At 37.1% G+C, this 24,098-nt stretch overlaps 4 protein-coding genes across 18 annotated transcripts; 2 read left to right on the top strand and 2 right to left on the bottom strand.

Moving 5' to 3' along the window:
• The first annotated feature begins 3,264 nt into the window (after window positions 1-3,264).
• LOC113730595 (E3 ubiquitin-protein ligase NLA) lies at window positions 3,265-5,758 on the top strand. Of its 5 annotated transcripts, none has more exons than XM_027255398.2 (6): window positions 3,267-3,505; window positions 3,996-4,132; window positions 4,475-4,714; window positions 4,801-4,938; window positions 5,313-5,371; window positions 5,503-5,758. In XM_027255398.2, the coding sequence occupies exons 2-6, from the start codon at window positions 4,103-4,105 to the stop codon at window positions 5,609-5,611; spliced, it is 576 nt and encodes a 191-aa protein (XP_027111199.1). In that variant the 5' UTR covers window positions 3,267-3,505; window positions 3,996-4,102; the 3' UTR covers window positions 5,612-5,758. The 5 variants fall into 5 exon arrangements, with proteins under 5 accessions (XP_071935356.1, XP_071935360.1, XP_027111199.1 ...); XM_072079250.1 differs by having other exon boundaries at window positions 3,268-3,505; window positions 3,899-4,132; XM_027255381.2 differs by having other exon boundaries at window positions 3,268-3,505; window positions 3,890-4,132.
• A 1,149-nt stretch (window positions 5,759-6,907) lies between these two features.
• LOC113730589 (peptidyl-prolyl cis-trans isomerase CYP19-4) lies at window positions 6,908-9,228 on the top strand. The gene is made up of 7 exons (XM_027255368.2): window positions 6,908-7,213; window positions 7,763-7,841; window positions 8,042-8,089; window positions 8,189-8,212; window positions 8,449-8,631; window positions 8,733-8,808; window positions 8,921-9,228. The coding sequence occupies exons 1-7, from the start codon at window positions 7,136-7,138 to the stop codon at window positions 9,057-9,059; spliced, it is 627 nt and encodes a 208-aa protein (XP_027111169.1). The 5' UTR covers window positions 6,908-7,135; the 3' UTR covers window positions 9,060-9,228.
• A 704-nt stretch (window positions 9,229-9,932) lies between these two features.
• LOC113730580 (protein ELF4-LIKE 1-like) lies at window positions 9,933-12,906 on the bottom strand. 9 transcript variants are annotated; one of them, XR_011840281.1, is made up of 4 exons: window positions 12,754-12,906; window positions 12,292-12,579; window positions 12,013-12,159; window positions 9,933-11,712 (listed from the first exon to the last, which is right to left on the bottom strand). XR_011840281.1 is itself a non-coding variant. In XM_027255346.2 (2 exons), the coding sequence occupies exons 1-2, from the start codon at window positions 12,765-12,767 to the stop codon at window positions 12,090-12,092; spliced, it is 504 nt and encodes a 167-aa protein (XP_027111147.1). In that variant the 5' UTR covers window positions 12,768-12,901; the 3' UTR covers window positions 11,743-12,089. The 9 variants fall into 9 exon arrangements, 1 of the variants encoding a protein (XP_027111147.1); XR_011840279.1 differs by having other exon boundaries at window positions 9,933-10,725; window positions 11,655-11,712; window positions 11,983-12,579; window positions 12,754-12,901; XR_011840278.1 differs by having other exon boundaries at window positions 9,933-10,725; window positions 11,655-11,712; window positions 12,013-12,579; window positions 12,754-12,901.
• A 2,055-nt stretch (window positions 12,907-14,961) lies between these two features.
• Window positions 14,962-23,501, bottom strand: LOC113730570 (SMR domain-containing protein At5g58720-like). 3 transcript variants are annotated; one of them, XR_003458363.2, is made up of 12 exons: window positions 22,434-23,501; window positions 22,074-22,099; window positions 21,146-21,259; window positions 20,218-20,303; window positions 18,209-18,438; window positions 17,483-17,559; window positions 17,317-17,373; window positions 16,359-16,426; window positions 16,170-16,276; window positions 15,957-16,027; window positions 15,484-15,649; window positions 14,962-15,406 (listed from the first exon to the last, which is right to left on the bottom strand). XR_003458363.2 is itself a non-coding variant. In XM_027255320.2 (11 exons), exons 1-11 carry the CDS (start codon window positions 23,014-23,016, stop codon window positions 15,281-15,283), a joined length of 1,545 nt encoding a protein of 514 aa, XP_027111121.2. In that variant the 5' UTR covers window positions 23,017-23,501; the 3' UTR covers window positions 14,962-15,280. The 3 variants fall into 3 exon arrangements, 1 of the variants encoding a protein (XP_027111121.2); XR_011840261.1 differs by having other exon boundaries at window positions 15,484-16,027; XM_027255320.2 differs by lacking the exon at window positions 15,484-15,649.
• Window positions 23,502-24,098: the final 597 nt, after the last annotated feature.

The following is a 24,098-nucleotide window of genomic DNA, read 5'->3' as shown; positions in this document are numbered from 1 at the left end:
TAATTAATCAGCACCTTTAAATGCGTGGACATATGAAAAACATGAAATATGCTTCTCGTAAAATTGAAATCTGAAATTATCAAAAGTAATGAATTATTCAATATTAAATTTGATATATTTAAATATATATCATATTAAATGATAAGCGAATAACTTATCACTTATTTTTTTAGACCAAATTTTGCCTATGAAATTTAGTGGCCGCTTAATGAATTCAGATGTTCTACTTTTGATGATCAAACATGTTTGAATATGTTAAAATTTTAATTCATTATATTTAAGTGTTGAATTAGATTGTCAAACAAGATTGAAGCTTAAATTCAAATTAAAATCAAATAATATGTATTCAAAATTACTAGTATATACACTGCTGACACAAAAGAAATTAATTCTCTTTTAACAGTGCCAATATATGTCTAGATTAGGTAGAGATGTGACAATTAGATTCTCCTAATATTATTTTCTTTCATTTTTAAGTAAATTGTTTTGCCAAGATGTCGTAAAGACTTGAGACTCGCTTAGAAATCTTGCTTAGGGCTGCTTGGAGTTGCAGTAGCATATTGAAAAGTACTTCTCTGATAGATCTTTTAATAAAAGTACTTATCAACTGCTTAAATGTCTTTAAATATATTGTTTGGATATACAATTCAATAGGTGCTTATTATATTAGATAATGTGTGATTTAAAAATCTTTAAAAGTATTTATCTTTTTATTTGGTTCATAAATTAGGATAAGATGATTAAATTTGATATTTTATTTTTCAAATCACAGAAGCCAATTTAAAAAGCACCAAATTTGAGTTTTTGCTAAAAGTACTCTTAACACTAAAAACTCTACTTCTAATTTTATGAAATGATGCTCACCAAACACTTTAAAAATAATTTTAGGAACTAAAAGTAATTCAATCCCAAACGAGACCTTAGTTTACTTTTCAACAATTGTCTGCTAGTAGTAATTGAATATGATTAGCAATTGCCTCTTGAGTTGGATTGAGGATTAGGTTTAAAAATTTCTTCCTCTCTATTGTTGGAAAAAAAAGTAATTGAATATGATTATTATAAATCCAGGGAATGACACAGCGGCCGTTAGAAAAGAGTGGGGAAAACGAGAGAATTTTTTCATGAATATTGAAATAACTAACTATCAAGCAGGCCTCGCGTTTGAGGCTCCTCGATGGGCCATAATTGTAGGCCTCGAGTTAAGAAAGAGAATCTCTTTTGATATGTGCATACTATACAAACGTCCGCGGATCTAGCGGCTGCAAGCGGGCCTCCCATCTCGTACGAAATTTATACAGTATTTGTTTTTGTTGGAAATGGGGCAGGAACGGTTGTCTGACAACAGTTTCTAGCAGTCGACGGTCATGATTTGGTCAAAAATTTTTGTACGACTCAGATCATATATTGTAACTCTATTTTTCATGTCGTGTGTGGAACTCACAAAAATTTGTTCTAAAGTTACGTCATGTGCAAAGAAAGTTACACCATATGCAATCAAAATTACGCACAGCGAAAAATACACACAATCGGTAGAAACGGTTGCACCTGCAACCGTTTGTGCCCCTTGTCCGTTTTTTTTCTCTTCAATCGAAATTATTTCTAACGATATCCATATAAATAAAATACCTTGTTTTTATGAACAGTTTACAATATTTTTTATGTGAACTCCAAAATCTATTTATGTATGAAGTTCGTCTCTTAAAAAAATAAATTATGCAAGAATTTGTAATGTGGTAGTGCATGCATTAGTGGCTTGCACCAGCCATACCCATTTTTTAATTTCTTGGAGTACTGGACCCATTTTATCTTGAAAAGTCAACTTGTCCGAACAGATTGGATCCAGACCCAGGGATAATTAACCCTGATTCCGCCGGTTTTGCATGGAACTCAAAAAAATTACTTTCATGCGTGAACTACGAAGGGAATGTTCCAGTGATAGTTCACCAGCAGAAGCTCAATTTGTAACAAGGAAGCGTTTGGTTCGCTATGGAATTTGAGGATTGGGTTTGGAATTGAGAACCCAATTCCAATTCTGATGTCTAATTTGCTATATTTTTCTTCGTAAAATTAAAATTCATTGAATTATAATTCCTCAAGCATCCCTTCCAATTCCTGCCATGTGGGTGGAAGAGTTCACGTGTTGGGCTGGGCTGAGTGTGCACATAGCAGAGGACCCTTCACCTATAGTCCGGTTTGGACCAAGCTATAAAGTCCGGTCAAGGTTTTTGACGGGGACCATGGATTGGTCCCTGCACCTCTCTCGCCTTCTACTTCCGTCCTCCCCCCTCTTTCATTCCTAGGTTTCACTTCTTTTTTTTTTTTAAATAATAATAATAATGGTAATAATAATAATAACCTCTCACCAGATTAAGGCATTGGTCTTCTTACCAACTTTCCAGGGTTAATTCGACTTTCTACCTATTAATTATATCCAAATCTCACTTTAGTTTTTACATTTTAGAATGGGACGCCGTACTCCCTAAATTATAATTTTTTTCCATGTTTTTAATCTCCAAAGCATAGAACTTATCCATTTTAGTGCTTAATGTATAAAATTTGATCCAATTTAGTCCCTAAAGAAAAGAGTACCAACTCAGGCATAAAATCTATTTCACTTCCTTAATGATGTTATTTAAGTGAGATAAATTTTACTACAATTTAAGGACTAAGGTGTCCCGGCCATAATAAAGTCTATGAACCAAGGCAGGAATTTAGACATACTTGAAGGGTGCAAAGTGGAATTAACCCAGCTTTCCATGCAAATGTAAATTCAACTTTTAGCATTTGGTCCAAATACAAGTCTTTTAGCAAACTGGTATACCTCTTGATATAAAAAGGAATTCCAGTATTATTATTAGTTGTAATATCTTCATAATGATATGAGAGAATTGACGGGCACCCAGAACATGATGCTTTTCAAAATATTCCTATCAGACAATATAAACATGATGCTTTAATGTGTTAAATGCATATTATCTATGCTTTCCTTATTAACAGTCAAAATTATTAACCTTTAGGTGATTAATATGAGATCAAACGATCTTCCCTTCAATATCTCTCAATGACAGACATGTATTTACCAAGAATTCAGTTGGCATTCATTGACACGATCGATTTTTTGATTGAGGAGATAATTAATGGAAAAGTGAAAGTGGCCTCTGTCAAGCACTAATGATTGTATTCATAGAAAAGGTTAGTAGGGGTCCCCAAGAGGGACACATAAACACAGAATGTATTGTATTGTGATGATCGATAGGAAAGGAATAATCCAAACCAAATAGGCGTCTTTGGGTTTGGATATAAAGATGGAAACTAAGTCCACTCCACTACGATTTGAATGTGTAACTTTTGGGGAATATGCTGGGGGCCGAATAAATTCTCCAGCTGTTTCCCTGTTTTGGGTCCAGACTTCTTGCTGTTGCAGTGACTTCCCTGAGTGCAGAACCTCACTGAACGTCGTCGAGAAGCAACAAGCCAGGAGTTGAGTCTCCCCGAAGTTCCTCAGGTCTTCATCTTCCTTTTTGCCAACCTTCATGTTTCCAATCTTTTTCTTGAAAAAAAGAAAAAAATGAAAGAATTTGTTCCCTTTTGTCAAAACTAAGTGATTTAGGTTATCCAAAAAGCTCCGGTAACTTGACTCATAAGGGAGCTGGAAACGAGATATGCATCTTTGAAACTGAGAAATATAATATTGTCTTAGTTTGTCAAACTCGTTTATCCTCCTGGTCAGTACTTGGAGAATACTTCGTAAATTGCGGCAGGATGATGTTCATATGACCAAGTGGCATATTCTCACTGCTAGCTTAGCCTGATTTTTCCTCCCCCCCCCCCCCCCCCCCCAAAAAAAATTTCCAGCCCTTCAGTTTTTTCATCTAATTACATGTTGTAGCATGCGAAGGGGCAGTTTTTACGTCAGGTACAAGAAACTCCTCCGCAACTGTAATCTGCTTCAGCAAACCATATGGCTAAATATCTCAAGACCTTGTTGGCTTCAGGATTCCGGAAATATTTCGTAATTTGTATAAACAGGGTACGAGAGAAGCATGCCGCCCTGGCACTAGAAAGCAACGCTTCAACGTCATCTGATATCAGTACAAAGGCCATGGGAGAAGTCCTGAGGAAATATGACAAGGTCATTGAATTTTTATGATTTCAAATGTGACGAGGTCATTGAATTTTCATTTTTTTTTTCTCAGTACTTTTCAGGTTCCATTTTCAGCTCTGTATAGGTTTTAAAGAAGTCAGATAGCTCATAACTGCATTGATATCTCCCACTTCCAGTATATAAACTACTATATCAAAAGGAACAAACAGAAATTAACTTGCAAATCTTCAAGACAAACAAATTGTGCTTTGAAATGCAGACCGCATAAAGGCAGAACTATGATGAATATGCAACTAAATTTCATCTATACTTGGCCCCTTCATATTGTCGATGCATTAATCAGCAAGATCTGTCTTTTTCTGCCTGCAGGTTCATGGCTCAATAAACAACCTGAAATGCCAAAATGTGCAGCTTGAGGACCTTAAAAACCCTTGCCTCTGTGAATTGATGGCATGGCACATAAATGTGAAGGAAAAAAAGAACAAAACTACTATTCCTGGACTATTGGATGACTGCAAGCTGCAAATAAGTGAAGGAAGATTTTCCATTTCAGCATCTCTTTCCAATTCGAGGGTGCTTGATGTTGATCTAACTTGTTCAATCTGTTTGGTGAGTTAAATGTTTTAGTAGTAAGAAGTGTTCCCTTTAGCTTCAGCACCGGTGAAGTTGAGACTTGTGCATATATTTGGCAACAGGAAGCATTATTTGATCCAGTTTCTCTCACATGTAGTCATATGTTCTGTTACATGTGTGCTTGTTCTGCTGGATCAGTATCTACCATTGATGGAATAAAGGCTGCAGATTCAAAATCAAAATGCCCATTGTGCAGAAAAGTAGGTAACTTTACTTTTATGTGAATTCACTTGGTAGATGTATCGAACAAGCGCTGAACATGGTTGCAAAATCAAGAAAATGAACCCGGTTGCTAGAAAAGGCAGCAGGAAGTAGGAATTACCCTCATCAATTGCAAAAACTTCTTGCATATGTTAATGCCAAGTCTGTGGCTGCTCATGTTAGGTGTAGGTAAAATGGCCAGCACATAAGCTCTAAAACATAATACACCTGATCTAAGCCAAACTAGTGCCTAAGTTGATGGTAGTTTACGTGCAAAGTTCTGTTTCCTGATTTTGGTGTCCGAGGCACGTGGATAAAATATTGAGAACAAGATTGTGACAATGTCACTGATTATGGGATTCACTTCCATCAGAATGGTGTGTTCAGTGGAGCAATGCGCATGTCCCAACTAAGCATTTTACTGAGAAGAAAGTAAGTTGATTCAGTTATTGGCTGGTTTATTTTACAGTGCAAATCTAAGTACAGCAATACTTGAGGAAAAACCAAAAAGAAGAAGGTTTACATTAGCTGCATTTAATTGAGCCTTCCTGGTATTTGGATAGATTGCCAGAATACTGGGACGAACGGCGGCAGAAGGAGCGGAAAGCACGGCTGGAAGAAGCTAAAGAATACTGGCAGTTACAATGTCGTGCCTTCGTTGGAATTGACTAGAGTTGGAGACCGAGAAGAAGATCAATCTTGGCAGTCCTCTTTCCTCTGTATTGAGAAGAACCAAGAACCAAGAACCAGATGTCTTTGTTTTTGTTTTGTTTTCCTTCAATATTTCATAGAAACTGTGCTATATTTGTGGAGTTACAAGTGGGCTCATGCTTCATAGTTTGGGCAGAAATCAGATGGTTAACCGAAGAGAAATCTTAAAGAAAGAAATGTTCAATACAAAAAACAGCAAATCGCAGTTGGCACTCGTAGAAACGCAGCAAGAAATTAAGTTTTTCTTTTGGTGAATAAGGATGCATTGAAAGTAAACAAAGAGGTTGACAGAAGTAGTCATTATACGAATCATCAGAAATCACATCCAGGAAGCGTGGAAAGATAACACCCCTAATATCATCTAACACAAAAAGAAGTATGAAATCAGGACGACTATCAAAGCCTGGATGTGTCCTATACAGCTCCTTCCATATTTTGCCAGCACGTCTGCGCGTCTGTTTGCTTCCGGGAAATTATGGTAGAAACGTACCTGCTAAAATGCAGTCAATAGCTCCCGGCAATCAAAAAGAACAGGGGAAAGCTCATGAGAAATTAGAGAATTATTTTGGATAAGAGAGACTATATAATTTTTGAATTCGATTCCATTTCAAGGGAGGAGATATTAAGCAATTTTGCCAGGTATAATCCTTCTCTGAGTGCCCAAAATTCAGCACAAGGCACTAAACAAGCTCCCAGTGCGAGCAATCCTCCAGGGACCATTGCAATCCCTGATGATTCCTCGAACACCTGCCTTACTGAGTGAACCAGGCAACCAGCATCTCAGCCATTAATGTTGAGTTTTGCTTAGTTAGGGAATCCATCTAATATAGGGATCTACCTTGCTGGCAATGCAAGTCTTGTTTACAGAACCCAATAGGAAAATTTCATGCGCAAGGTTTAGACGAGCAAGAAAAATTAAGTTACCATACGTTCAGAGTTATAAGATTTTGATCCTGTCACCAGCCAAACCAAAATAAAAAAAAAAAGGATAGTGAAACTCAAATTTATAGATTATTTTTAGCCACTAATATTTTTCTAAATCCATCATTCTGTACTTCTTTATTCCTATGTTGTAATTAAGTTACAATGTCAGTGACACTTCTCCAAAATAAAAATTAAAAAAAAACACACACACACACATATGGTTCACAACGCAGATAGATGGAGAGCCATTCCATCTAAAGCGTGTAGACATTTTAAGGAACTAAAATCACGCCTTATTTATTCTTACTGCCTAGAGATTCTGGACTTTGTCGTCCTTTTCTTTGGGCCTTCACGTTCCGATCTTAGTCCATCAAGTCCAAAATTCTACTCTCACGAACCCCCACGAACCTCTAACCAATAGCATTGATCAGCAACACCTCAATAGGTTACGTGTCGGTGTTCTATTGGTGGTCTCCACAAACCCCCCGGGTCATATACCCCTTCCTTCTCCGACTCGGCACCGAAAAAGTTGAGGAACACAGCTTCGGCAGATAGATAGATATGGCCAGATCGAGCTCGCAAACTCTCAGAGTACTCTTTTGCAGTCTACTCATCCTCGGACTAACAGCCGTTGCCCAGGTTATCTTCGTCATTCTCATCATCGGTTTACTATAATACACTAATCTTGAATCAAAGTTTCGATCTGTCTTCACCGGATTGGTTTTAACTGCAATTTTAGTTGTTGACTAGAGCGTAAAACCAATTCCAATATTTTGTCCCGACGTTTTAGCTGATCCTCATTTTTGCATGATGGAGAATTTAATTAGTAATATAAAATGATTGACCTGGATGAGGAATTTATAGTACTCTCCAGGATTTCGATTTATAACGCTCTATGTGGATAATTCCCTGCAACTAATAGAATTTAGTAGTAATAGATTCTACCGATATGGCTATCGTGTCTGTGGATTGGTTGTTTAACAAAATCGTGTAATTGGCCGAAGGAAAAATGAAGATGTTATTTAACTATTGAATTGCTTTTTCCCGATTTAATGGAGTTACTGAGTATCGTCCGAGATAACTAATTCATGGAATTATATATAATTCATAGGAAACATTTTAAGTTTGCAATTTGTTCGATACTTGATGTTCGACTGCTTATATTTTACTACGTAATTACACACGCAGGCTAAAAAATCAGACAATGACTTGAAAGAAGTGACTCACAAAGTTTACTTCGATGTCGAGATTGATGGAAGACCTGCTGGTATGCTCTTAGTCTCACTTTACATGCTCTTGTCACTTGTACTTGCATACAGATCTTATATCTAAATGTAATGCTGCGAGTTTTACTAAGAATAGGCCTGACTATGAAGTGAACCACTGGAGCTGCTAATTTTATAGATTATCGCCTAGTTCTTTTTTAAATTTTAGAGTTGAAAAATGATCTTTGTCATTCGTGTTCAGGGCGGGTGGTGATGGGTCTCTTTGGCAAAGCAGTTCCTAAGACAGCAGGTATGATGGTGTGATATAAGATAAAAATTGGTGATCTCATCATAACGTTCTATTTCCTGATTTTTTTTCTTTCTCAAACACATTTATTTTGGTTGGCAGAAAATTTCAGAGCATTGTGCACAGGTACATTCTATAATCTGCTTCCTTCTCAAAAATTATTCACCAACTCTGTGAATGCTTAATCCATTGTGTCTTCAAATGATTTATTGATTCATTCTGGTGAATTCTGGTCGATTTAGTGGTTAACTTGATAATTATACCAGTCTAGGATATGTATCTCATCAATGATTTGGCCGCACCACAAGATTGGTTTGTAACTCAATTAAGGACAGGATTTATGGGTAGGATTTTATTTTCAGGGGAGAAAGGTACTGGAAAGAGCGGGAAGCCTCTCCATTACAAAGGAAGCAAATTCCATAGAATCATCCCCAACTTCATGATTCAAGGTGGTGACTTCACCCTTGGTGATGGTAGGGGTGGGGAGTCAATTTATGGAGAGAAATTTGCTGATGAAAATTTCAAAATTAAGCATACCGGACCAGGTAATTTTATTTTTTCAAGGGACTGGTTTACACACAAGTTTTGAAAGTTCATTGATTCTCCAGCATGATGTAGATTGATTTCACTCTTATCTAATTTCCAGGCCTGTTGTCAATGGCTAATGCTGGTGCTGACACCAATGGTTCGCAGTTCTTCATAACAACTGTCACAACTAGCTGGTAATTTTCATGCATCTTATTGGCCATTGTGCTTTTAATCTTTAATAGTCAAATAACTGGGCCTTTTCTGTTCTTTGTCGGTTCAATGTTGCACAACTTTTCCTACTTACAGGTTGGATGGTCGGCATGTAGTCTTTGGTAAGGTCCTCTCTGGCATGGATGTAGTTTATGCGATTGAAGCTGAAGGCAGGCAGAATGGAACGCCAAAAAGCGAAGTTAAAATTGCCGACAGTGGTGAACTTCCGTTATGATGAACTTCTGCTTTGGTGTCTTTTTTGTTCTGCTAACTGTTTGGGTTAGAATGGCTCAGTTGCAGTTGCATGATTCTGTATTAGTAGACTAGACCCTCGTTTCTTGTGACGGTTTCAAACTTCATAACTTTTTATTATGGAGCTCTTTGAAGCATTATCTTTTTGTTTTCTTGAACGAGCAGTCATTGTTCTAAAGTTATATTTAACTTGTTAAATTGCAGGAGTAGAATAATGTTGGATAGAACTGACTCAAATAAAGAAGTAGACTAAGATTGGACAGAATTTGGTGTACTCAATTATTTGCAAATTTTACGATATTGAAGTCCTATTGTCGTCTACTCTGCCTGGGAAAAGAGTCGAAATCTAACCTACCACTGAGTACAGTATTTGAATTTGTCTACTGTATAGGTCGCAAGAGATGGCATTTGGTTTTAATGCTAGCACCGCGCCACAGGATCCGTAATTTTCACAAAAACCTGAATTTGGAGGCATCACTCTTGACACTTGATTACCATTCCTAACTTGCGCTGTTAGGCCTGTGGCGCTTCTAACTCTGAAATTTAGAGGCGTTAATACTTTTTTTTTAATCTTTAAGAAAAATCAGAGAGAACAAATCACTTAATAAAACCTGGTACTAGTACTGGGGTTCAGTAATCAAATCGCTTTATGACCATCTTTTCCAACTTAAGGAATTGGCCGAGAATGGCTCCTCTCATTTTGTATACCGTTCTTTGAAGTTTGGAACAAAAATGGCATTTGTTTATCATACTTTTCTCGTCATTTTTGTTGGTCAAAGATCAGTCACCACCCAGTAGATGTCGGATGTGATCAAGGTGGAATCAAGAATGTAGAAATGCCGAGCTCAATTAGACGTGTACGTAATCGAGATTAAATAGCAAATGCTGTAACAGCCAACAATTTGAAACCTCAACATTGACTATCCTTCTAGCTAAAGACATGAAAATTGAACAAAATGTCGGACGGGGCAATGCAGTTATCCAATTACAAGAGGCATAAAATCCAACCGCTAAAACGTCTGTCACTAAGAGAAAAATTAACAAAATTCTTCCCTATATCACACTAGGTCGAACTTTGCTTCAGTCTTTACGAGTCTAATATTTTGCGGGGCAACAACAAAGGTCTTCTCCAGCCTCCGTAACAGAACAAGCGGCTCAAAGCGGTAGCGTATCAGATTATAGAATAGTAAGGACATTATTTCAGAAAACATCGCACTAACTGAGAAGAAGCTCACCGTCAAATGAACCATACGATCAAGTCTGATATATGCGTTTCTTGTTGACAAACTCTCCAACGGTGTCATCAGGAAGCAGATCAAGTGATAACACCAAAGAGAAACCTCATCCCCAATCGCACTAAGTTACTGTCCTGATCCGCAGCTTTGTTAATATCACAAAAGCAAAGCGCAGCAAGATAATTTCCTTGGCATATGGCTGCTTGGATATCCAGCAATAGCGGCTAGAATCCAGTTAATTCTAGGAGAAGTTAGTATGATAAATATCAAGAAGTCCTCTCCTTATAGGCACTTGACTGATAATAGCTACAAGTTTTTCAGTACAAGAACTACAGAAGACACAATAACCTGCTAAAATGATTGTCAACCACAAAAAGTTCTGCATATTCTTTCAGAATGAGGCCAAGCTATTCCCTGATGAACATTCAAAAGAAAACCAAGTAATGGCAGGAAATATGGTCTTGAAGCTAATGATGTGGAACAATCAGAAAGATACATGTAATTGTGGATCCTTCTGCTAAACGTCCAAAGAGGAGTTCAGAGTCATTGTGATCCCCAAATAATTTTAGCTAAACCATTGAGAATCCCCTTGTTAACTGTTTCCGCTTTCTGTTTTCCCAAGCACTAATAACCCCTCCACAAGAAGCTTTCTATCTTTACTGAGATCTTAACCACCATGTTTGACACGTGTACAGCCTCCCCAGTAAAATGAACTTTTTCAAGGGACTCAAAGGGGTAGAATTTGGGAGCATAATCTGTAGCACAATTATAGTAGTCATGCCGGGGCTAAAGTTCATGAACCCCAGGGGTTGGTTGGCCAACCACAAAAGGGTAAGTAGAAGATGCTGTACAACAGTAAACCTCCTACTCATCACCAATTGCAGAGTCTTTTCAATTTCATCCAATTCTCTTCTACTAGTGGTGAATCATTAGTAGTCAATGGCAGCTGAGGAGGGTAATAGTGGCAATGGCAAGGGAAGAGGATGACATTCGCAACAAATTTAACAGTGGCATCAATATTTGTTCTCTTTGTGGTCATATCTTACTGGAAATGCTTTCTCTTTGGGTAGTTTCATCCATTTTCGAAGCTTTTACGGTGTATCATGTATGAGACTGCTTTAGGAAGGGAGGGGGAGTTCCGGGAGATGAGAAGGGAGCCAAATATCAGGTTTCCTCTTACAGATGGGGACGGGACAACATGAGAATAACACAGGCAGAGTATTTGGCGTTCACAGCAGTCAATCCTAAACAAACATAGCCGCTAACTAAAACAATTGCGCGCCCAGTTAATTCTAGGAACCAGCTGCGGAAAAACAATATCAGCCAAATTAAAACATAAATACCTTAATCATGTCTTTGCACAGTCAATAAGCATCCCTGCAGCTCAGCGACTAATCGTTCCTTAATGTCACACCAGAAAACATAAAACCAGAAAAAAAACACACATAAGCATCACATTAACCATCAGTTCCATCGCCACCATATCACAAAATCAATAACTAGTACAGTCAGTGACCGACTGAACGACACCTTAAAACTTATCCAATCCATACCAAACGACTCAAAACACAAAGACAAGCGTGAGTCAACCACGCGACTCAATCAATAAAAGACGAGACAGCATAAGCATAGGCTTGACAAGTGAGCTCTAGAAAATGCTTATTAATTCACCAGAGGTATAAAAGAGGCATCGGAGATTACTGAAATTTCTTGAAGGATCCACCACCGATGACTTTGATCAAATCTGATAGTTTCTCGGAGAGTCCCCCGGCTGGCGGTTAGCTATTGCTACTGCTGTTGCTGGTATCGCCACAACTCTTGGATAGAGCTTGTCGCTGTTGAACGATGCTGGAGAAATTGACAGAGAGATCAGAGTAAATCCCCATGACTTTAGAAATATTACCGTTAATCTCCTGAATTAGGGCAACATTTTTAACCAAATTATCTGCAACTTTAGACTGGTGATTTTCGTTGACTTGCTTGATCAAAACTCGATTATGATCCAAAACAGATTGCACGTCGTTAAAGCTCTTGCTCAATGTCTCCCACGCCTGCACATCACAGCCCTCGTCCTCCTCATCCTCGTTCTCATCGTCATCCTCGTCGTGTTTGTCGCCGATTTTCTTCTCGCCGACTCTGCCTCTGCGTCCGAAGCGGCGCTTGACAGCTCGAGAGAATTGGTAATGTTTTTTTAGGGATTTTGAGGTGTCCTCCATGCTCCGGTCGAGTCCACGGCCTTTCACGACTCGGTTCTTCTCAGTCACATCCCTGCAACAACATAATACTAATAGTAATAATAGGAAAAAGTGCAAATGAAGTGGTTTTATAATTTATACGGAGAGGGAAATGGAGGCGGTGGTGGCATCTGAAAAAAATATATATAGAACTTTAACCGACTCTTTTAACTGGAAGTAAAGATTACGGTGACAGCAGGGGGATTACCGAAGGATGATCATGGACCGTTGAGGTGGTGATGATAGGCTTGATGATTGGTAAAGTTGAGGTGGTTCCCCACAGGCATGTGAGGTCTAACGAGTTTTGCTTTTGGAGCGCTTTATGGATCCCGACTTTGTCATTGGGCGATGGATCAAAAATATCTTCCACCAACTTGGGAAGGACATACTTAGAAGTGGCGTGATGATGACGTGGATGGACATGAGTGGTCGCCAATTGTATAATGAAGACTGAACCAAGCAGGCAGCCAAGGTGGATTTATTCTATTGCTTTGACTGTTTGGGACCTTTGGGTTGGGAGAAACCTACTTTTCTTTTCTTTTGATAAATTTTTTTCATGCACTGTTACTATTTGCAACTATGAGAGGTTGTGATAGTTCATAGATTCTTTGTCTGATGATTCCCATTTTATGTCAATAGATTTTTGCTGAAGTCTTTAACAATTAGAGGGTCGATGTTAGTTGTATCGCAGTGGAGATGTAATTGTTATATGCTTCTGATTTTGAAAGGTCTCTTTGTAATTTGATCAAACTTGAGAATTTGTTTGCTAATTTGACCAAACTTTGAGGGAGGTAACTGTAATTTATACTTTTATTAATGTTATATGCTATCAAAATTAGAGTTTATTGCCAAAATAACTCTCCTTCTAAAACATATACCCCAAGTAATCTAATTTTAAAATTTGTTATTTTTATGATCCTTTTTTTACCACATAAGTTACATATATGTCAGATAGATGCGCGCTCCATTTCTCTTTCCTATATAATTTCTTCTCCAATTCCTTTTTTGAACCTTTCCTGGTTTTTTCCTTTCTTTATCTTTTCCTTGTTAAACGTAATTTTGAGAAGTCAATATTTATATTAAGAGTATCTAAAACTTTGGTATCGCCCTTGATATTGTTTCAGTGGATGAAAATATTCTTCTTGAATCTATAATTTCAAGATAAATGAAGATTATTCTCTTGCCTTTTCTATTGTGCAGTTTTTAGAACATTTCTACGGTTGCCAACAAAAAGTTTTGAATACTAATTGTTTAACAAATGATTTCTCATACCGTATGTTTGATAAAATGTCTCCGAAGAAAACTACATAACAACATAAATTCATGTCTGGGATGATATTTGCCTTTTATACTTGTTAATTACTTATATAATAATCTGGTAGTTTTTGTTTGTAAGAGAAAACTTTAAAATTGCAGCTTGATTACTTTTCGTAAAAGTTATTTTCAAGGAGTAGGAAGGATAACATAGGCAAATGTGATAGCTTTGAAAATTTTGTAACTTTTCTTGTTATTGCTCACATTTTTTATTGCCAATTTGTTGCAATTTTTGTGTTTTTCAAATCTATTTTTTTTAAAAAAAATATGTAATAAGTTTAATACATTTAAAAAAATGCAGAGACCAATAATAGCAAGGTCAATAATGATAGTATTTATTTTAAATAATTATATAGAAATTGTCAAAGCTATGCAATCTTCTTTTGCCTCTATAACAAAAAATAAATAAATAAATTTTTAGTTCATGTTAGAAAACTATAGATTAGATTAAAACATTCATTTCTTGTTATCCAACATAGCAATAAGAATAACTAGGTAATAACAACAACATCATTATGGAAATAAAATTTAAAAGTGAGTCACATTGACAATATTTTTTAGAAAGTGTTATTTGACAAGAAAAACTCATCAAAAGTAAATTTTCTTACACTAACACAGATGTAAACAAAAATTAAATTTAAATAGGGACCAACAGCGTAAAGAAATTTTAACACTGTATTTGGATTGTAAATTATTTAAAATATTTTTACTGTAGCAATTTTTGTGATGTGATGTATGTGAGATAAAAAGATAATTGAAAAGATAAAAAGTGTATTAAAAATTATAATAATGATACAAGCAAATATATTTTGCCCAATAATCTCCTGTCCAAACTGTAAAATTAATACCAGTACTATTTTTATTGCATGATTGTTTGACAGACACCCCTGAGACCTTATCTGCCGAAGGTATGGAATAACGTAAAGTTATCAAACAATTGCTCTTTCCTTGTTGTAGTCGTCTTTGCCGCTTTGAAAAGTGACAGGAGATGCCCAAAAAAAAGTAAAAAATGCGGTTCTCAAAAAGAGGGAAAGAAGAGTTAAAAAGACCTTTTCTCTTCTGAGTTCCAACTACACCATCAGTTTGCACTTCACAAGTTACATCATTTACAACCTGACTGATATGTATATAATGTGGCTAAACATGCCGACACGAATTCGATACAAAAGACCCAAAGCATAATATACATTAAAGTTCAAGCTCACAGCATAGGCTAGGATATGCTGTTAATCTTGCTCGAACTTCCACAATCTAAAGTTGGATGTAAACATAGGTCTGAATCTAAACTAGCTTCTAGATGTCATCTGTAGAATTAGTTGGCCAAGAATTAACAGCAAAAGCTAAATAGTACTCACTATTAACATCTAATTAACCATGCTTTTGCTACAGTTCTAAAAATGCGCGACCAAACTGCAGGAAGATTACTCGCCCTCATTGTCAGAATCTAGAAAGCTAAACTGTGTCTGCTGATCAAGCCTGCTGATGAGCAGTGTTCCACTATTTTCTTCGCTCCATTCAATACCTTCCTTCTTCAAAAGATTAATGACCTGTACATATGAAAAGGTAAAATTATGGCATGACCAAAGCATTTAGAAAAAAAGTATTCAATATTTGAGTAACATGCATGATATCTGAATCTTCTCAGTTCCTTTCCACACGTATCCAGAGATGGTCTATTATCTCTCCTTTCAAGCAATGATCACAAACACAAGTTTAAGAAATCCGTCCACTTAAGAAAGCTAACAGACAGACTTCTGGCATGTTAGATCAATATCACTTCATCAACCTTCCTGCAAAAATCAGCTGCAGTGAACAAGCTACAACTTTCAAGCTGATTAACACATCTGTGTCCGACAAGTAAGAACTCCATCCATGAGCAGTTAAACTTTACCCAATTATACAACATATGAAAATCAAAATTCCAAATGTAGGTCGGCTGTGCTGGAACCCATTAGTCCTTAGTCTATAATAAAGGAAGCACACTTTACTAGATACTATATCGGAGTTTAGTGCTAACATTACAGTGTGTCCAACATTTTCTTTCAACATTTTTTCCAAATTCTAGTACAAAAGCAGAGCAAGGTTGCTGACCCATACCGACTGTTTCAGCTGTGATTTCCCTACCCCGTGCCTCCCACATCCAGTGATAATCCTGAGTGACCGCACAGCTACAGCACAGGGAAAGAAGAACATAACAGAACACTATTCAATTGCTCTGACACAAGAAATCCCAAAGACTTGTGAACATGTTGAGAGAGAGTCTAGGGGACCTTTTCTGATTTACAAATGAGACATTTTACAGAAGCTTACAGCGCACATATGCCCCAAAAAGAAGATGAAGTTTTAAAAGCCTCATCGCTTCTTTGACATGTTGCCCATGCAAATCAATCGTTATCATATTCTCTATGCCCTTGTTTCTGCAGCACAGATACAGCTCAGTTAGACAACTATCATAGAGCACAGATGCTGAAACTAGAGTAATTTATCCAACAGGCAAACCTTGCTTGGAAGATATCCTGGCTAGCCTTTTCTTCTGCCTCCCGAGCCATCTTACTGTGTGTCCTCCCCTGAACCAGAGCAGGTATGGTCAAACATTTCATCCATACTCGTGGAAATAAGAAATAGCAAACTCTGATTGAAGTTTACTAGCAGCTTAGAATACTTATTTTGACATTAAACTAGGCACCATTGAAATAAGCGCCATCCATATTCTATTTGCATATCTACTTCATGCTACCTTACAGAGTTTTCCTTATGTAGGTTGCTCTTGATAGCATCACAAAAGTTTAGTAAAATAGTCTAACATTGAAGGTAGAGCATGAGAGGCATAAAGGAAGCATACAGAAGTTTTTTACCTTTCCAAAAAAGCAACTATTGATGCCCAAATTAATTTCCAGCCAAACCAGAAATTAAGTGGAGTACATTCCAAAACAATCCAAATTTACAGCAGCTAAAACTGCAATTTTCTATAACTAGCAAATTACCATCCACCTATATTTCACATTCTATCAATGACAAAAACAAAGTTTTATACCTAAGAACCAAGTTCAAAAATGTACATAGTTTCTTATTACATTTGATTAAACTTTATAGGTTGCTTCAGTGTTTTTACAGAAGATAGCTTGGTCAAGACTTTTATACATGTCAACCAAAAGAAATTCAAAAGGAAAGTATAAACATAAGTAAAACACAGTAAACTTGGAAGCTTCAGCCTATGTCACTCATTAACAGCACACGCAAACCAGCATATCATGAAGGATGAAAAGTTAAAAGGAGAAACAACAGTAATAATAATAAAAGATATGTGCATCATCTCAATGGACATTCTCTACATTGCCAGACTGGTAATAAGTTGACTGTACAACTTAATCTGATATTAGTTCGCGTCTAACTTGAACAAGTTTTCTACTCAAATATACATGTGAAAGAGCACAGATATCATCTACTAGATACACACCTTCTCAGACAGAACAGCTGCATAATCTCGTTCTCCATTAGAAAATGCACTTGCAGCCTACAGAAAACTGCACATGGTGAAGCTTATATAGGTTCACGATTACAAAATAAAAAACATACCATAGTAACATACTCAAAAACTCCAAAAAGAAGAAAGCATCAGATACCTTTTGATAGCAAAACTTCATTGACTCCCAGTGCTGCTTTGCAGATTGTCTGAAGACCTGATAGTCATCTCCTTTAGCTACAATTAGAGAGACGTCATATGTAGTAGTTCAAAACATAATTGATTGAACAGGAAGAAAGCTCTCTCCTTCTCTCTCTCTCTCTCTCTCTCTCTCTCTCTCTCCGTGCTTGCATAGAAACCGACGTCTACAAGGAAACAGTAGACAATTGGTAATCATTAAAACTACTCATGCCTAAAAAGTGCAAAGACACGAGGGGGTTGAGGGATGTGCAAGCAAGACAATCCAAAGATTTTACATCAGAAGTTCCCATTCTTCCCCAAGTTGCTGCAACATGCAGATGCTATATTGATAAGAAATATGTCAACAGTAGGTCTTGGCAGAAACGCACATTCTTGGAACATATTTCTTGTAAATGAATCACCTATATGTATCAAAATGGTCTTGAGAAACCTGTGGTCTAAAGAAGTATGTTCAGTATACCAAGTGAATCATACCTAAAGAGTAGCATACCATTTACAAATACATGTGCTTCCTAGGAAAATTAAATACACATGAAAACCACAGAAGAAAATCATACCAGCAAAATGGCAAAATAAAGTGGAAAATTCAATAATTGATGGTATTAATAGCAGTTTTGAAGTTAACTTGCAAACACAGAGTGAATGCAACCAGGATTATCAGCCCATTATTAGAAAATAGACATACCAAGGGAATTCCGCACTAATGCACCATCTCCTGGATGAGTACCCTGTCCCAAAGATGTCATTTTTTTAACAATTTTCCTCCAGTTCATAGTGTTAGGCTCACGTTCAGCACTCTTGGGAGTCGGCATATTAAACAGGGATTCCAAAACCTGTTGAGAGAGGTCTGGCTCCATATGCGCAGGATTTTTTGAAGAATGATTGTCAATACCAGCAAGAACTTGGAAATGACTCCTGAAACATAACATCAAGTGGTGAACTCCTGAATGATATATGGAAAAAAAATTCATTATATCATGAAAAACAGACCAAGTAAAATTCAATTGTCAATTAAAAGTATTATCATCTATCTAATAGGAAAAGAATATACAGGACACCCCACTCGCTCTCAGTGGGTCCGTTATGCTTGCACAATGAGACATCCCAGCTAACCTCTTTTCTCAAGTCTCCTTTCCACATCCACCTTCTGGGAGTCTCTTGAAAATAATGGGCTTTGTAGCTTGAATACAAATACCATCAACTTCTTTAATTCCTTCCTAAGGCATCTCCATTCTCTATTCAATTCAAAGTCCATGTTTAGCCACCTCTGGTGAACAAAGAAGACCTTCATACAAAAGGAACATGAAAGATCAGGTGTTAGACTATTCTACTCCAGACACACTTCCATAAGCTCACCATATCAAACACCCGGTGCACACAACTCTGGCATTTTTACGGTCCACTCTTCTCCCTTCTTTGTGTTTGTGTTCAAAGAAATATCAAAAACTATGTTGCTTGGACTCAGGTACGGGTGTCGGATATGGGCACATATCTAGGTGTCAGATTTGTTGGACTCTAAATCTAGGATATGGGGACACATCTAGAGACTTGGACACAAGTACGTGGACACAGCACTAAGTTTAGCAAATTTAAGAGTAGTGACTAGTCATTTAATCAAACACATTTGGAAGGCTCATTAACATTCAATTGTTGGATTTAGTATAGCAAATCAAAATTAAGAAAAGAAAAGTGTGCATCTTAATTGTCAGCTTGTTCCATGCTTCAGCAAAATCAAAACTAAAGGTTGGATGGATAATTAAATCTTGGAAATTGACCTACCATATAAAGTGTTATTTTATACAACCAAATCTTTTAAAGGATGAAATGGGGTATGGTGAATTGCTAGACTCACTTAAACGGGACCAGCTTCCGGTGACCAGCTAGTAAAACAGAAAATATGGACATATTATTTATCCAATGACGGCAATGGTAACCTCTAAAAGGTCACCAGAATGTCACTTTAAAAAATTCTATTTCTACTCCTCGTTATCTCCGTCCACCAGGTTGAATCAAACAGTGACTCTAACTCCCAAGACTTCTTTGCAATTGCAAACCATTCTCATCCTCTCCATTTTCTTTTCAAGAGCTTTCTTCATCATCCACTCTGTAGCATCTAATCACCTTTCATCTTTCATCAGTGAACCTCCTGATCATGTGATTAAACCCCTCCAAAATCTCCTATTGGTACTGGTGTATTAGGAGACCAGTTGCCATCCATAGATCCACCACCACTGCTGCCATTTTCTGGTGATGGCCCAGCACTTGAAGATCAAAGTATCCATGGATGAATAACAATTTTCCGTGAAGCCTAATCTGAAGCAGTCAAAGCACCCAAATATTTCTGACCGGATCCGACATGTATCTGCGCCCACCCCCATGTCGCGTCGTGTCGCACAGGTGCGTGCTGGAGCTAACTGGCGAGTCCAGGAAACATAGATCAAAAACACTCTTTATTTATTGCAATTTGGAAAAAGCTTATGGTTCATTTGTAATGAAGCAAATGCCTTTTTTATTTGGGGTAAGTAATGAAATAATGCTTGAGGACCAGGATCACAAACATTTAGAACTCTAGAAACCCTAATAGTAATTCATCCCGATGGGAAAATGGAATGCTGAGGAAAAACCAGGTAAAACCATTCAACCGGGAGAGGAACCACTAAAAAAAACTGTGACCCAATGATGGGAATGACTTACCTGCCAATATGTTCTGTACACACCGCATTTTTTGGAAAGTCACTTTCAGATGAATAAGAAGTTGAGTCAGATGTCCTATCTGTAAGCTGCCGAGGGGAAAATAGGGGAAAAAAAAAGCATTTACAAATTAAGAACCAGAACAGAAACTTTAATATCATACGAGCAGAAGGAAAATCATAAAGACCTCTACATGGACAAGCGTGCTTGTTTGAAATTTGTAATACATTTAAAGTACCAATCCACAGATTGTGATTTAAGGTCTCAAGTTTCTGTACATTCAAGCAAATACAGATAGTCTTGAAGTACAGAGATCATTGTGCCATTAAAACTCAAAAGAAAACTTAGAAATAGTGTACTTGTTCCTCTATCATAGAATTGAATGAGGGGAAAAAACAGGATTAACAGAGTAACTTCTCTCAAACACACACACCACCACCACCACCCCCCAACAAAAAAAAACCACTGCAAAAAAAAAAGAAGACCACCAGCAAGTAAAAAGGGGAAAAGTCAAGGGGAAAAGAATGTTCAGCAAGTATGGATTAAAGGGAAATAATGTTTTAACCCCTTCAATACCCTACAATACGAATAGATGGCATGCCTATACTTGAGCATCAAAGTACCATTTAGCCAGCACGAGTTGTCAGGATCCTTGCTAAAAGTTCTTATGAACTGACACATAAAACTGAATCCATTGTTAATTTCCAGCGATTCTTAATATTTGCTTTAGAAGCTCAATTCACACAATAATTTCCAATTCCAGGCCAACGGCCTACATGCAAGATGCGCATACATAGTGAAAGTCAGAGGATTTAGAATCTACTATTTTTCTGCAATTGAATCAAAATTCAGCAAGAAAACATCACGGTTGTCAAACAAATAAGGAAATAACAACCCAATATAATAATGACATGTCAAATACCCAACTTACACTGCTGTTTCCTTCAAGATTAGAAGAAGCATCTTCTCTGATGTTAGCATTAGCATTGCCAACGTGGGTTTGCTCACCCAAAGAGGACGATAATTCAAGCAAAATATTTAGAGCCTGAAAAGGGTAAAGAAAAAATATATCTTGATTCTGCCACTCATTATAATAGTAACTAAAAGCAATTGTTTCTCTCCAAGAGCATAAAAAATAAAAGCCACCAAACCATAGTGCAACCTAAATGTGAAAGACAGTGAGAACAGATCAAAATAGTTATTACAGTCACCAACCAGAAATCAGGGACATAATCAATTGGCTACTAGATAAACCAAAATCCCTGAACCAACCATAACCAGAAATAGAATGGGAATAAAAAATCTAAGAATTCAATGAATACCTCCAGGTAACAAAATGTTCTTAGTACCCAACAGGTTTGACAATTCATTGGCATCAACAATGCAGAGATTCAAAAAATACAGCACTGTTGTTCAAGGTGCCGTCTTCTCAATCAAGAAAATCATTGAACTAACTTTCACCCCAAATACTTGAAACTTGGTCAGTTTTAAAATATGAGATTGAAGTGTCGTGAAATCTTGAGGTTGTCAATGGAATACCAGTATTAGAAGTTAAATCAGTCATGAAATCTTACAAAACTTGTGGCTGAAGATGTAATGAACTTTTAGTCTGACAATGTTACAAAACTTCCACAAGTTTGGGAGGAGACTTCATCCTACACAATTCATTCTAAGTACCTAGATGAGACCCAAGCAAAAGTACAAATTCATCTATCCACTAAATACCATCGCTTTCTCATAAGAAAGTAAGTACTGTATCTAGAATCAGGCAGTGCACCAAATAAGATCTCTTAGAGGGGCAAAAAGAACAAACTGTAAGTTCAACAACCTTTAGAAAGAACTAAGGTAAGACTGCTCACCTTCTCGACATCATACCCACACCCACCTGCCAAAGCCAACTGTCAGTCATGTAATAGTCCACTAAACTTTAACTCAAGAATGTGCAGTTGCATCTATTATATATCAATAACTTCATAGCATGATATTCCAAGCATCCTCACATATTGATATAGGCATTACAAAAGCATTCCTCAGCTCATTTTTGGCTAGCAATGCTAAATATAAGAATATCATGATGTAGTCGCAGGATACTTTCCTAGTCTGCTTCCTATGAAATTTACAGCTCTACTACATATGTACTTATACCCAAAAACAACCCCCCCAGAGTAGCTCAGTTCCATAACAAAAATTTACAAGAAAAATGAAAATTAAGAACTTACAGAGCACATCGCTGACTACAGGCATGCCCAATTCACAGTCCTCCCCAAGCATCGAGAACAAAAACTGCTCCACGTCCTCCTTATTCCAACTTCCCTTCGATTTTGAGGAACTTTTCTTTGTAACCGACCTCACATAATCCTTTCCCAACACCGTTGAAACGATCCCAGCAGCTGCCACAACCTTTTTCTGCCTACCTTTCTGATTCCTAACCCCGTTTGGACAGACAACATTAGCCTCAGCAAACACCTCGGAAGCAGACGACGAGCCCGATGAACCCGAGCCCGACGAGGTAGATGCAAAATTTCCACTGGAGCTAGAGCAAGAAGTGCTTTGATCCTCGGTCGAACTCTCCTTCACATACAAATCCCCTAAAATCTCCGCCGCCTTGTTGACATCCCCCTTGGCTTCGTTATAAGCCGCTTCAGCTTCTTCGACAGAAATTGTACCAAAAGCCTCCACCAGACTTTCTACAACCTTGTGCTTTTCTTCTTCTTCAGCTTGGTTGCTCTGAGGCGGAGGAGCAGCGTTGCAAACCCCACCGCTACCTTTCTTGGAAGCACGCGATCTCTTCTTCTTCCTCATTTTTTCACGGAAAAAAAAAGGAAAGAAAATCCACCACACAGATCTCTAATTATAATATTAGTACCATATTTACATGTACAACAACAAGAAGGACAAAGAAGGAGATTGATCAGTGGCTAAATTTGATTCAACCGCGAGGAAATAGAGCTAGAGGGTTTTGGAGGACAGAACATATAGGTCAAATAAACCCTAGCGATTGGCATAATAGAAGGTAAAAATGATTTTTTTCCCTAAAAATCAAAGTGTTTGAGAAGGATTAGACATCAAGGATTGAACGGGGATGATGAACACGTTGAAGAAGAAAGGAGAAAATGGGGACCGACAAATTAGAGATGTGAAAGGTGGGTAGTTTTCGAAATTTACTGTAGCCGTCATTTTGAGAATCCTATTCCATCTTGATTCCTGGAGAATACCAAGGTGGGGCTAGGGGAAGGGGAGTGGGGCGTGGGACGTGGCGGGGCCGACGACTGCCGGGAATAGTTTTTTTCGTTTTTTCAAATCATCTTCAACTTATAATTATCTTACCAATGCTTCTTCTTCCTCTTCTTCTTTTTTTTTTTCTTTTTTTTTTTTTGGCCACTCCTTACTAATGCTTTGGGCTCTCAGCTCCTCCTGAAATTCCAATATCCAACAAGTACTTAAATTGGTATCATTAAATCATGAGTTTAAATTACTAAATTGTTAAACACTAGAATTATTTGATAATTCAATTCAACACTTAAATTTAATAAATTTAGATTTTAATATGTCTAAATGCGTTTGATAATCAAATATAGAGTATCCGAGTTAATTAAGTGGCACTGAAATTTCTAAACAAAACTTGCTGCAAAATATAAGTAACCAGTTATTGACTTATCCACTTAATGTACTATATGTGCCAGATTAATACTTAATAATTTAATAATTTAACAGATTTCAAGTTTCACATTCTAGTTTAATCAAACACATCCCATGTCCGATACATTTGAATGTATATCAGTGATAAGTGAATTAATTGAGTTTCGCTAACTGATGCTCTATTTTTTATTACCAATTGTGTCTAAAATATTAAATTTTCAATTAATTAAATTTAAATGTTGAAT

Source organism: Coffea arabica, chromosome 1c, assembly GCF_036785885.1.
Source record: "Coffea arabica cultivar ET-39 chromosome 1c, Coffea Arabica ET-39 HiFi, whole genome shotgun sequence".
NCBI lineage: Eukaryota > Viridiplantae > Streptophyta > Magnoliopsida > Gentianales > Rubiaceae > Coffea > Coffea arabica.
This window is presented reverse-complemented; position numbering and strand designations above follow the sequence as displayed.